Below are 15,031 nucleotides of genomic sequence, written 5' to 3' on the forward strand. Positions count from 1 at the left end.
AGTTTGCTGTTTATATTAGGCGTAGTATCAGGAAAAGGTTGACTGTATTGTTTTATTGTTGTTAGTTGTATGAAAAATTGGATAATAAACTTTAGCTACCGTAACGTCGTTTTCAGTAATGTTATCAAATAAATGTTCAACAAATATTGTTTCATTATTTTTACAACGTTTAAACACATGTTAATTAATTACGTTATCTTCATCAGGTATTTTACATGTAATAACATAAACCTGCTGATTATTTACTCTTCTAATCATATCACTGAATCGTACTGACGGTAGCAGACTACTTATTCAATGATCTCCTTTAATATTTATTACATTTGCAAGTAACGCAGTCAACTTTGCAGTAAATTTTGTCTTGTCTGAGCAACTGTTTTTTACATTTACTTTCTACAATAGACTTCCTATGTCTATAACATGATATCTAGTATATAATTTATTTTAAATACCCTACGATGGATCAATTGACTTGACTCTTTCCTCATCGTTTCATCGTTCGCCGCAATTGTAATAGGTATTTTCATCGCATACCATTTATACTAAAGGGTTCAATTTTCTATGTATTTTCGTCTATTGAAAAAAAAACTTTAAACTTTTTTCTTGTTCTTTTCCTTCACCTTTTTCAAAAATATCCTTTCTATATTTCTCATACTCGAAATTTAATGAAAAAATTTGAAAAAGACAGTTTTTTTTTTTAATATTTATCATACTATAACAATAGCTAAATGCTTTGATTAGTATCAAGTATCAAAATCCCAATTTTTGTTTTACTTTTTTGGCACTTTTCGATTGCATTGCAAAGAGTCAGTGGATGCAGGTGGTCCAGAACCGTTCTTTACTGCAGCAGTACACAGATAATGACTGATATGACGATGCTGATGATTATTTATCTAATTTATTGGTATTGCTATGGTACATTCAAAGCAGTAGCCCCTCAATTTTGTCTACTCTATGGCAAATCTATATTTGAAAAAGCAAACAATGCTCAGAGTTCATTGTTACACTTCTAATTTACACAGTTAACCCAATTAGTAGCTGTATTGTGTCTCTTAATAGCATTGTTCGTGTCTCATTAACATTCAGTACCTTTATTGCAGTATCACAAAATATTATAGCTATATGTACAAAATACTCATTCATTAATCCCCTATCTAAGTGAGTGGGAGATTCCTAAGTAAGATATTTCTGTTTGTGGTGCGGCTAAATGTAAAAGTGAACTCATGGCGCAGAACTACGATGAAAAGAGGGAACATCGTGAGGATTTATCCGATAGAAGTCCGGTACGAAGACTCATCTCTGGGTGTCATAATGATGGAAGCTATCATGAAAGTATGGTTATTTTTATTAAACTACAATTTAATTCAGAAGTTTGAATATAATGTTTAAACTTTTTTAACTTGCATAGTAATTATTAAAAAGTTATTAAAAACAGCACAAGGTAGTTTTCGACGTTTTAAAAAATATTTAAATCATTTATTCAGCAAACAAAATAGTACAATTATAAGCTTAAGTCAGTATTATATATTTATAAAATGTATATATATATATATATATATATATATATATATATATATATATATATATATATATAAAATAAAAAAAGATATATGTAAATAAAATAAACCTTTCTCTATTAACTTACACTTTATTGCTCGTAATTTAATAAATAATATATTATTAATAATAATTATATGATACTAAAATGTTCTATGTAAAATTAGGCGTTATTAATTAATTAAAAGTACTACTAAACATTCTTCATCTTTCTCATCATAGCCATTTTAACCATTCATTATCCAATTAACTACATAATAATATCATCCAGTTAATAATATACCTGCATCCACTAACTCTCTGCAACACATTTAAACAACTTCGCTCTATCATTTAGACAGATATATAATTTATTTGCATTACTTACAGCACACAAATAACAAAAGACATACACAGTAAAAAGGGATAAAAGATTGTATCTACAAAAAAAAGAAGTAAAATATACCATATAAAACAAGTAACAATGTTTTCTTTCATACGTGTGCCATAGTAATTTAAATTTAAAATATTTTAAATCACTCTATCATTTTAAATATTTTAAATGATAGAGCGAAGTTCTTCAAATGTGTTACAGATTACATTACATTAAATTAATTTAAAATACATTAAGCTACCAAATATTGAGAATGTAGATAGTTTGAAAATGTATTCGACATTATTCTTTCAGCCATAATGAAACTTAACTTGACTAAATGTTTTTTATGCAATTTAGAATGGCAAACAAGCTGACGGCCCACCTGATGGAAAGTGGTAACCGTCACTTATAGACATTAGCAGTACCATGAACTTAGCAGGGTATCCTGTTTCGCTCACGATACATTCCTGAGGACTTAGGTGTTATTCCTCTGTACCTTGTAAATTCACTGCCACAACACAACTGCTTCACGGTTGAAACACGAATAGGACAGAGGTGCACAAGCAATCGACTTTTGTACAAAGTCTCCCTCTGGTGAATTAAAAAATATTTGCGAATTATCTCCATAACTCGAATCGTCACATGTTTAAATTTCTTGTACTTAAAATTTTATCCACTTAATTCTTACTTAAGTAGTAATTGACAATAAACGATTTTAATATGGATTTTAAAGGTTAAAAGCAAACAATCAAGCATTCTATTGATGGTATCCATAACGCACTGTTTTGCTAGAAAAAAAAAACAATAAATACATATTGACTAATTCATCACCATTATGACTTCCCATTTCTTTCAACATTAGGTTTCTGGATCATTGGAGCGTTCTCTTCATCTTTTTTCTCATTCTTTTCACTATCGTTAGGATCATTCCAATCAGCCAATTCGGCTGTACCAAATAGAACGTAGAGAAGATTCGTGAAAAAGTATAGACCGCTCGCTACGAAGAACGCTTGTCTCCACAAATATTTGTTGGCCTGAAATTTAATTTAAATACTATTAGTAATTATTATATACATAACAGCGTAGCGTGGTCTATTTTATATTCCTTTAAAGGCTGTGTTTCGGTTTGAAGGGTGGGATATGGCGTGAATTTACTGGGTACAGAGGAATAATACCTGAGTCCTCAGGAATGGCAACACATGGGAGGTATCATGGGCGAAACAGTATACTCTGTTCTGTCTGTTCTGTCTGTGCTGCTTATGATTACAGGCGACGGTTACCACTTTCCATCAGGTGGGCCGTCAGCTTGTTTGCCATTCTAAGTTGTATAAAAAAAAAAGATACTCTTGCAAAATATTTTGCATGAGTATTATTTTATCTGTTTGTTTGTTTGTGTGTAACACTTTATTGTACAGTGAAGTGTTAAATTATAGGATATAAAATTCTTAAGAAAACAATGAAGTGAATTATGTATTTCGAAATGTTTACTAAAAAGTAATCATGCCGAGTGAAAAGTTTTACTGTGCAAGTAGTTTTAATGTAATAACTACTTTAATCTACGTGTAATTACATCGAGAAATTTCTACTAGTTTCGGAACTAATTCGAGACTCTTAATCACGAGTGGCTGTGCTGCGAGCGCTAACTGACAGATACTTATTACATTATAATGTGTACTTATAAAACTTTTAATAATAACATGCAATTAGTTTGTTATCAAAGAAAAAACTATTTAAAAAGTTTTGAATTTTGAAAAGTGTTAAGTAGCTGTGTAATTAGTAATACAAGTATTAATTAAATTATATTATTAAAGTATGTAAGCTGCAAGTAGGTGAAGATAGTGCAAATGGAATAACATCATAAGAGAGGCAACAGACACCTTTCAAGGACGACCTTCAGTAATGGAGAGGACGAAGAGAGAGAGAAAAGTACGTAATAAGTGAACTTATGTGTTGTTTTCTTTTTTAAGAATTCAAAATTATATCTCCCATAGTATCTCAGTGTTAACAAATTTTCAGCAAAACAAATCCATTCATCTATTTATGTAGTAACAGCTAAAAATATTCCAACATCCTCATAAATTGTCACTATACATAAAGGGTGGCCAACCGGTCGATCGCGAATCCAGTCCAGTCGATTCGATCGATCCGGTCCAGTCGATCGTGGCAAGACAAACAATATAATATTGATGGCAGTGAATTTACAGGGGACATAGGAATAACACCTGAGTCCTCAAGAATGGCAATGCATGGGGGGTATCATGGGCGAAACAGTATACTCTGTTATGTCCATAGTACTGCTCATGTCTATAGGCGACGGTTACCACTTTCCATCATGTGGCTGATGGTCCACCTGATGGAAAATGGTTGCATGTTTGCAATTCTTAGTTGTATAAAAAAATATATACAATATTTTGCTAACCTAGAAGAACATGCTCAGACGCAATCCTCACAATGACATAAATAAGTAGTTACTAAGAATAATTTATATTTTTATGTTTTCCCTTTTAATAAAATAAAAAATACTGTACTAAACTATGTCGTTTTATTTGAAATTTCAAGAAGTATATAATTGGTAGATCTCACAGGGTTTCGTCAGTAAACAGTAGATCTCGGGTCTAGTCAAGTCCACCACCCCTGCTCTATATACGAGTATAATATAGTATTAATAAAATATTAAATAAAAAATTGAATGTAATAATACCGGGTCACTTTTCAGAATAAGGCCAGTGACGATGGGAGCCAGCGATCCGACAAGGTTTGAGAAGAAATTGCTGATGCTCATCATGATGCCGGCGAAATTGGGAGAGATGTCGATATGGTTCACCTGGAATAACATACAGAATATTATAAATATGTTCCTTTTACAATATAAAACGACAAACAAACTGACGTCCCGCCTTTCACCTAAATAATAGTACATGCTTAGATTATATGGACAGAGCATCGAGTACCAAAAACGGGTCAACTTTTTGTCAGCTAATTGTCAAATTAGCTAACTAAGGGATGGGCAGCAACGTCCCTCTTAAAAACATCTCTAAAGCTTAACTGTGGTTGCCAATCCGCCTTTTTTTTTACAACAGGGGGCAAACGAGCATGCGGCTCACCTGATGGTAAGTGACTACCGCCGCCCAAGGTCGCCCACAACACCTACGGCATTGCAGGTGTGCTGCCGGCCTTTTAAAAAGGAATATGCTCTTTTCTTGAAGGTTATGTTGTCGTATCGGTATGCCTGCCAAGCATGGCAACTACTAGCAAAACCTCCCAAGGGAGAGGCTTATGTCCAGCAGTGGACAGTTAAAGGTTTATATCATAATGATAATAAATAACCGAGAATGTATATTATACCGCAATTTTACTAAATACATATTTTTTTTATTATATAAATCGTTTATATACTAATTTAGTAATGTAATCTTAAGTAGAAAACAATAATGAGTATCTATCTGTCTGTCTATGTATCTATTTGTCTATAACTCACCTGAAAACCAACATGAGATGCAATATTAAAAGCGCAAATCAAAACCAGTAGTGTTTCAACTATATAAATGTCATTTGGAGCGTAGGCCAATGCAATGAACAATAAAGCTGCCGGTACACACCCTGAAAGGAAACATTACTGTATTAGTATTCATTGGTATAAAAAAATAAATAAAGTACAAAAGAAAAGAAATAAAACTAAATAAACTATAATCAGCCAATCAAATTACAATACGCAAAAATCGTTCATTTATGGAGAAAAAATAGTAACCATAAGTAATATGTTGGTTTAATTAAAATAATGATAAGTAGTGGTTTTACTAATATAAGTGGTGATATCTGACCTCAAGGTTTACTAGTTTACCAATATCATATATGAACGTCTCGATTGTGCTTTATCCAATGACGGCTTTAAGTGTCACTGAATTTTGATAATCTTCTAACAAGAGACTTTAAGGATCTTTAAGGATGTATTAAAAATAATCCAGTTTGGAAAATATTGAAATTTTAATTGGGATTAGATCTTAAAATCCCCGGATCGCATTCAACGATTGTATAACAAAACTTGTCATTACTAATGATAATGGTGCTAATAATATGGCAATAAATCAATTAATTAATAATGATGTAAATTTAAAATTAGAGGAATCAATTAACAATTTTAATTTAAGTAAATTTTAATTTAAGCAATGATATTTACCCAATGAGTTGGCAAGTTTCCTCGTAATAGTTACACTAAAGTATTTCTTAACGATAATCATGTCTGCCAACCAACTGAAAAAGAAGTTCGTAAGCCACATAACGAAAAACGGAAGGGCGGTCAGCATACCGTTCTGAAAAATAATTTGAAAGTTTTATTATTAGACCTAAAACAGCTAGAATTTACGATGTCTAAATAAAACGTCTTACCGCTTTAATGTTGACACCCATTATTTTACTCATGTAAGAAGGTACTTCAGAATACAAAAATAGATTGCCCCAAGTGTATCCAGTGTGGGCAATGACAATGGCATATAGACCACGACTGCGTAGCAAGCGGGACCAAGGTACTGATGCTTTTTTCTGGAATATAATTTAGGTATATATTCCTTGCTAAAATATATTACAGGAAAGTATTTGTAATATTTTATGCTTATTTATTTACAATTGACTCTAAAGAATATAGCAGTGAATTTACCGGGGACAGAGGATTAACATCTGAGTCCTCAGGAGTGGCAACGCATGGGGGGTATTATGGGCGAAACAGTGTACTCTAATATGTCCATGGTACTGCTCATGTCTATAGGCGACGGTTACCACTTTCCATCAAGTGGGCCGTCAGCTTGTTTGCCATTCTAAGTTGCATAAAAAAAGGTAAGTCTAAAGTTGATACATAAATATCTCTAACGTTCAAACACACGGAAACGAATTGTGCAAAATTTGATTATCCACTGATTTACAACAATACGAAAAAACAATTTTGGTTAGTTACTAATATAAACGGCGTGTGGTCCTGAAATAGAATGAGCTACACCTACCTTTCCCATAGATGTCGTAAGAGGCGACTAAGAGAACTTAATCATCGAAAACTGGATAGCAGAGTCCCTCTTAAAACATTACCAAAAGCCGAACTGCGGTTACCAATCCGCCTGCCAAGCGTGGTAACAATTGACAAACTTCAGCCTAATTTTAAACTGTCATGTAAAGGAACAGCCCTGTTTCCAATAGCAGTTTATGGAGAACGCCTATATTCAACAGTGGATAGAATATCTGATATAATAATGATAGCTAATATAAAAATAAATGCGGTTTTATTTGAAATTTTGGCGTAAAGTAAGTTATACAGTTGACTGCCAAACTTTTAGTCATGCTAAAGATTTTTTACATCATGTTCTCACCTTTGCGTCTGCATCTTGTTGTCCCAAATCCTGTTCTATATACATCCTTTCTTCGGGTGACACTTTAGGATGTTTTGCTGGATTATCAGCACCGAACAACCATATCGCTACTCCCATAATCCCTGAGAGTACTCCGTAGAAGCGAAATATTCCTGGCCATCCTAAAGGCGAAGTTGCGATGAAACCTGTTATGGGAAGTCCCAATACTGTTCCTAATGCGGATCCTGAAATAATACACATGTTTCTATTATATTTTATAAATATTTGTATTGTATAAATTAATTAATATAGTAATTGTTACAGAAATATGTCAATTCACTAATCATGACACTTCATCATCATCATCATATCAGCCTTTATTTGTCCACTGCTGAACATAGGCCTCCCTCTTGGGAGGTTTTGCCAGTAGTTGCCATGCTTGGCAGGATTGGAAACCGCAGTTAGGTTTTAGAACTGTTTTAAGAGAGACATTGCTGCCCATCCTTCGCCCTTATTTTTATGTATAATCATAACACTTAGCATAGACATAATACTTGACTCTATAGGATGTAAAATATTTTTTATTTTAGTCATTACGAATCTTTTATTTATTTATTTATAGGATCATCAACATAAGATACAACGAAACATTTCAATACATTACACTGGTATATTAGATCTAACTGTTATTACATTTATAGGCAACCACAGCTTGCTTTTTGTGCACGGTTATATATGAGTATAGATCGAAATCTTTATCATCAACAACAAAACTGAATATTTTTCTCAAAGGGATATGGGTTGATAAACGACGTAGAATTTTAAGCTTCTAACTAACATAAAGTTAATATAGGAGAATCAAAATTTAATGTAGTTTTTTAGTTCTAATTTCATTAATGTTGTCTGACACTGTCTGACAATAATGTCTGTCTTAATAATTATGTTCTTAATTTAACGTACGGTCAACGATTTCGATTTCATGCCGTAGTTCAGGGGACAATTTGATAGTTAAGAGGGGGGGGGGGGGCAATTGAAAAATGGACTCGAAGCGATTTTAACCCTTTTGCTCCGCGTCATTTAAATGCAATACTACGAGTAGATATCGGAGCCAAATTTAACAAAAAAAAAATAAATTAAAGTAAATGCTGTAAATACTTATTAGGTGTAATTTCGTTTGACATTACCAAATTATCAACTTGGCGATTACGTCAAATAAACTTTTCGAAAAATTTTCATGCAAAAAAGGTTGGGAAACACTGCCGTAGTTTATTTCATATCGACTTTAAGAACACATTACTCCAAATTAGTTGTTGAGTATTATTTGAATACCCTACTCTGATCAATATAATCAGCTTAGATCATGTTTAGTGTCTGTATTTATTGTTACACGGTCTTACTAATTTCCCTTCCCACACTTCATTCAACTATATAATGATGTATCCATTAAACACATACCTCCATGAACGAACGCCGACATTCTTGCTCTCTCTGCAAGCGGTGCCCATTTCCCAAGAGCCGTATGCAGACTCGGTATTACACAAGCCTGACTTAAGCCCTGAATTATGCGAAATATTACCGTCAACACCCAACCACCCTGCAAACAGAAATTAATAAACGATCAACATTATATTACTGGTAATTTTTGCAACATATAATAGCTTTATAAAATACAAAAAAAAAATTTAGTTATTTAGAATAGTAGGTAAATCTTAGAATAATAAGTGAAAAAAATATATAAAAATGCCATTTTTGAGCAAATATAAAGACAAATGTTTATTAATGAAGTTAAAAAGTTGTTTAGAAATAAATAATTGCTTTTGTTTTTAATGACTGAAATAAATAAGTTCAAAGGTACACAAGTGGCAAACGTCACCTGTAGACATGAAGAGAAACAAAACATTGCAAAATATATGGTGTATTTATTAAATTCATATGCTGCATTTCTTGTTGACTTTTCAATAACTAATTTCACTCATATATCGCTTCAAACCAATGCCATTAGAATTTTGTATCGGTTAAAACATAGGTACAGTACTACATCTAAATACTCATAAAAGCCAAGAATTAAATTAACAACAAAGAATTAGTAAAAAATAAATTTAGCAATAACCAAGCAGTGATCAGTGCTGGTAAGATCTAAAAATATATTTACATAATGAGCAGCCAAAGGGAAACCCAATGATGCAATGCAATTGATAAGTAAAGCAATAGAGAGCAGGGCAGTGGACCCGAAACGGTGAGCGAGTTGTCCAGCTGGTATCTGCAGCACTACGTAGCCCCAGAAAAATGATGCTATCACGCTGTCTTGTACTTGCTTGCTCCATCCAAATCTTGGGTACTGTTCGAAAAAATAAGATTACAGAATTAAATTATTATTGTGACATAGTAAGAGGTAGATTATGTTCAACAATACACTACCGGCAACAAATTGACTTTTAAAATCTATGAAATAGTACAAGTCCTTTAAACTGAGAGAAATTGATGTAATTTTTATATGTAATTTAGAATGGCAAACAAACTGAGTGTCCATACGATGGAAAGTGGTAACTGTCACCTATAAACATGAGCAGTAGCAGGGATATAACAAGGTATACCGTTTCGCCCATGATACTCCTCATGCATTGTCATTCCATTGGATTCCATCATAAACAATTTACTAATGGCGATATTGCCAGAAATTCAAACATAATAAGCAGAAACTCCTGTAAACTAATCATATTATACATATAAAACATTTCATCTCTTTTCTTTGAAAAATATAGTAAAAACAGTTCTGGGGACGTCACGCCAAGATATAATGTAATCCTAACTCTGATCGTGAATTCTGTCTACACAATTATCGGAATCAACAAATATAGTATGGTATATAGACAGCGCTAAAAAAATTAACGTAAGTCATAAAAATGAAGAAAAAATATTTTGAAAACAATTTATTTTTCTAGTCTAATAATAAAATTCTCTAAGTTTATTTCAACAGCTTTCTTTTATAATATGTGTATCAGAAGGAGATTTTGTACAAAAGTTATTTGCTTGGGCACCTCTGTCTCATTCGTGTTTCTACCGTGAAGCAGTTGTATTTGCATGGCTGTGTTGCATGGTTTGAAAGATAGGATACGGCATTGTATTTACTAATTTATAGAGACATAACATCTTAGTCCTCAGGAATGGCAACGAATGGAGGTTGGGCAAAACCTCCGTGGGCAAAACAATATAATTGTTATGTCCATGATACTGTTCATGTCTATAAGCGTCGGTTACCAATTTCCATCAGGTGGGCCCTCAGCTTGTCTGCCATTCTATGTTGCATATAAAAAGCTGTATGGTCCCGGCATTGAAATGGGCACTCTTTTCCTTCCTGTGGGTGTTGATGAGGCGACTAAGCAAATTTAATGGTCGAGGGATGGGCAGCAGCGTCCCTCTTAAAACATCCCCGAAGTCTAACTGCAGTTGCCATGCGTGGCAACTACCAATAAACCCACCCTTATGAAGAAGGCCTATGTTTAGCTCTAGACAGTTAACGGCTGATAACAATGAATAAATATCTTAATATGGTAATCAAATTAGAAAATCAGTGTGAAGCTGTGAAAAACTTCGTAAGTAGAATAATTATAATACATAATTATAATAAACTCACGTCAATCACAATCAAGTTATATTACGCTATGCTATTAAAACGGTAGCTTTAGTTTAACAACGCATTAAATGTCATTACTACAATCAAGATAATTTCAATTTCTTCAAAATCTCAATCAGATACGTCATCCAGATAACGTAATACAAAGCTAATGTTTCAAGGTTTGTTGTATAATAATTAACACGCCTCGCTACGTCAAATGTTATTCAATTTAATATTTGTTGTTGTACTGATTTATTGTCGATAACACACATAATAATATTCAAATATTTATAAAATAAATAAATGTGTCGCATTGTGGGATTTTTTAACTGCGCGATTTCATTACGAGAAATTATTTGTATTTTGTCTAAGCATAGAAGCCATCCCTTCCTTTCCCGTGGGTGTCGTAAGAGAATTTAATGATCGAGAGATGAGCAGCAGCGTCCCTTTCAAAGTATAAACTTAAACGTAATTGTTGTTGCCAACCCGCCTGCCAATCGTAACAACTACAGGTAACACTCCTTCGCCAAGGAGTCTATGTACAGCAGTGGATTGTTAACAACTGGTATGGTGATGATGATGATGATTTTTATATTGTTGTAAATGAAGAAGATGAAGAAAATATAAATAACGTTTAATGATAACAACGTCATATTAAAAATTCTGTATGAAAACAATCCAAATCATACGCACTACCACAAAACAATAAACTAGATAACTAGATATTTGGTTCTTTTCCTACTCAAGAGATAATAAAAAAATCTTTCATGATGATATAAAGGGAAGTGAATTCATAAAGTGATCAATATAAGTGTAGGCACCCTGATTTTGAATTGCATGTGGTGAAATTTGAAACCGTTAATGATACGTAATACTAAGACTATGTCCATGATATAGAAAACAATACAATAAAAATTTTATATTTCAAATCAAATTTCTTTACATTTCTCCCATAATATTTAATCAGCTGAACGCACTGTTTTAGTATGAGAGGCTTATATTTCTCTGGTGAAAATGTTAAATTTTACTCATGGAATACTCCTTCTAAAATATGCAAATGATTTCGACTTAACTTTGGAAGTAATATATGAAACAAAGAGTGCATAGAGTATCTTGTAACGCAACGTTCTTTAACGCAAAGCTTTATTAAAAAAGTTCGCCCGTTCGCTGCGCTGACTTCCAACACAGTGCTTTTATTTCAATATACTATTGCAGTATAAAAACAAGTCATGAAGTAGATTCTAGCATCAAGGACAGTGTTTCGTGTATCAAATCTGCAACGATTTTAATGCCTTGTGATCTTGGCATAGAATAGGCTACCCCTTCCTTCCCGTGGATGTCGTAAGAGACTACTAAGAAAACTTAAGTATAAAAGGATGGGTAATAACATTTTTCTTAAAATATCTTCAAAGCCTAACTGCGGTTGCCAAGCGTGGCAACTACTAGCAAAATAAACCACAAAAAAGCAAACCCTCAAATACAGGGAGACCTATATTTAGCAGTGGATAATTAACGGTTAATATAGTATGGTGTGCACATGATATATTTTGTTCTTTAATTAATTTGAAAGATCAGCCATAAAGAAGCAGGTATATTGGTACTATTTGCCTAAAAAGGTTTTTTCATAACTCTCGAGTGTGTATTTAAAATATTTTGCTTTTTGTCGTCCTTTAACGAACTTAGTTTTACAAGTAGGAAGCATCTTAAATTTAACAATGAAACATTATCTTAATTATATGTTTTATGAGACTGATCTAAATATGAAACAGTTTCACTTTACGAAACTTAGGATAGATATACTTACAGGAGGTGTCAACATTAATGCATTGAAGAAGCCAGCTGCTTTGTATTCAGTCTCACTGATATATAAACTGGAGTCTTTGTTTGTTGTATTCGCATGTGATATTTCTGTTCCATTATTGTCAGTTATAGTTTCATTGTGAGGGATGACACTTTCTGTATGATTTGTATTGTTGTGTTCCACCAAACTGATATCATGTTTCACCATAGCAACTAGGGACACTCCCATGCAAGATCTCATACTGTAAGCTATTGTTAGACACAGAAATAATAGAATACATTGCTGGTGTCTTTGGCCCCATCCGGAAACTGCAAAAAAGCATTATGTATTATATTACTCTATAAAAAATTATAAAAGTGTCTATTTTTTATATTTCTCTATTTCATTGCTATTGTCTTATATAAAATTTATTAAATTGAGCTCAAATGATACATTATTGGTACACTGAAATAAGGCCATCACAAATAGTTTAGATAATTGGGTAATAACTATTCAAATATTGGTTCAAGTTATATCTCAATTTTGTTCTGAGAAATAATAATTGTTCATTTTCAAAGCGCGATTCCAATAACATTAATCAGAAACTAAAAATATCTTACAAAACAAGTGTCAGATCAAAGAAATTCATTAAACGATTTTGATTATATCAATATCTCACAAGAATGCCTACTTGGAAGAGATTTTTGATGGATTTTTTTAATAGTACATTTCTTAATTGTGCAAGAAATAATATAAAAATCTTACCTTCTGTGCCACCAATATCATTGTAGTGGTTAGCATTTTGTTTCAAGTTTTCGGATTTTTCTACCATTGTGTTTTACAAGGAACACGCTTATCGCGTACGTGTAACATGGAGTCAAATGATTAACTAACTGTGAAAGTAAAATAATACGTATAATTATCATTTTATGACACCTAATAAATAATATTGAGTCAATGTTAGTATAATATTATAAATTTCCGGTATTTTATGTTGCTTGATCTTTAAATAAACAATTGAGGTGCGCTGCAATGATTTTTTGCGTTTCTAAGGCTAAGAATGCTCTTGGAATCGGCGATGTATAAGGACTTATAGAAGGTGGAAGGATTTTTAGTAATGGAAACTACTACTTTACTTACCCTATCGGGTCGACCTTCATGCGGTCACCCATCAAATTCAAATTGTCTTTACTCAAATAGACTTCTTTACAAGCACTTTTAAATAGTAATTTTTATTTAAAATTTACTGCAAGGTTTGGTATGTTGTTATCTGTTGAGAAGAGCCCGCGAGAAATTCTACAGTTACTCTTTTAAATCTCTGTTAACATTATGTGTATTTATTTAAATGTATAAAGTCTAAAATTACATGGTCGTTAAAAGCCCGTGCACAATCGACTAACACCATGCACATTTATCATTCAATTGTTTAGTGTATAAGAGGCTTTGTTCAATAAGTGTTTTTTTAATGACAGTTTTAAACTTATCAAACGGTAGATCCAAAATATTCTTCGATATCTTATTATAACATTTAATGCCCATTCCTATAAAAGACCTAGTAACCTTTTCTAAATAGCACTTAGGAACAACAAGTATATATTTGTAACTAGTGTCGGAAACCATCACGATTAAATGCTGGTGAATTCACCATGATGAGCACACTGACCTAATTTCGTCTTCATCATCGTTCACTGGTAACTCTTCAACGTATACCGATAGTGCAGGTACGGTTACTAATTGCATTTTCTTTCCATAAAAAAAAAAGTATCATAAGCGACATAATAACTTACTCATGGTTCTATTGACGATTCATGGTGTTTATACTCCCTCGACTATGCAAGTAATTGAAGACTACGCCCTAAGAATAGGGGCTATAATTATTCTTATGGATACGTCTAGCAGTTTCACTGTTCAACCAAAATTGAGCATTCGTACTTTACAATAGAGTTCATTATCATCAAGTTTCTTTGCTGTGCTTGGTTCTGTTTGTATCAATACCCTTCAATTATCACATTATCTTGGTCGTTCCTTGTAAGAGAGCGAGTGAGTGAATATGCTTTGATGTATTTTGCTTTATTCTTCAAATCACCGGATGCTTTATTGGATTCTTTTTCGTGTTCAGGTCACTTCGCATTACTAGAGGTTGGCCGTCGGTTACATGAAATGTTTTTTTTTTCTCAGCTTGCTACTCAATACAACTGCAAAACATTAGAAATCCCGGTCCATTCGTCTATTCATGGTCTTTCTTCTAGTTAGCTTTTCAACACGAATCTTATTCTTTATTATTCTTATTCAAAAATGCTATAATAAATTCTATGAGAGAAAATCCTATTTCTTCTATTTTAATTTAACGCAAATACTGTATAGTGTTTATTTTCCATGGCTTTTGTTGT

General features: G+C 32.6%; 1 protein-coding gene across 1 annotated transcript; it reads right to left on the reverse strand.

The window, feature by feature from the left end:
* Window positions 1-1,635: 1,635 nt before the first annotated feature.
* On the reverse strand, window positions 1,636-13,518 carry LOC113513578 (putative inorganic phosphate cotransporter). Its single transcript, XM_052891655.1, has 10 exons — window positions 13,407-13,518; window positions 12,666-12,970; window positions 9,398-9,583; window positions 8,701-8,839; window positions 7,267-7,490; window positions 6,299-6,451; window positions 6,090-6,222; window positions 5,391-5,512; window positions 4,614-4,736; window positions 1,636-2,946 (listed from the first exon to the last, which is right to left on the reverse strand). Exons 1-10 carry the CDS (start codon window positions 13,471-13,473, stop codon window positions 2,746-2,748), a joined length of 1,653 nt encoding a protein of 550 aa, XP_052747615.1. The 5' UTR covers window positions 13,474-13,518; the 3' UTR covers window positions 1,636-2,745.
* Window positions 13,519-15,031: the final 1,513 nt, after the last annotated feature.

This window comes from Galleria mellonella, unplaced genomic scaffold (assembly GCF_026898425.1).
Source record: "Galleria mellonella isolate WM207_F2 unplaced genomic scaffold, CSIRO_AGI_GalMel_v1 utg1073, whole genome shotgun sequence".
NCBI classification, from domain to species: domain Eukaryota; kingdom Metazoa; phylum Arthropoda; class Insecta; order Lepidoptera; family Pyralidae; genus Galleria; species Galleria mellonella.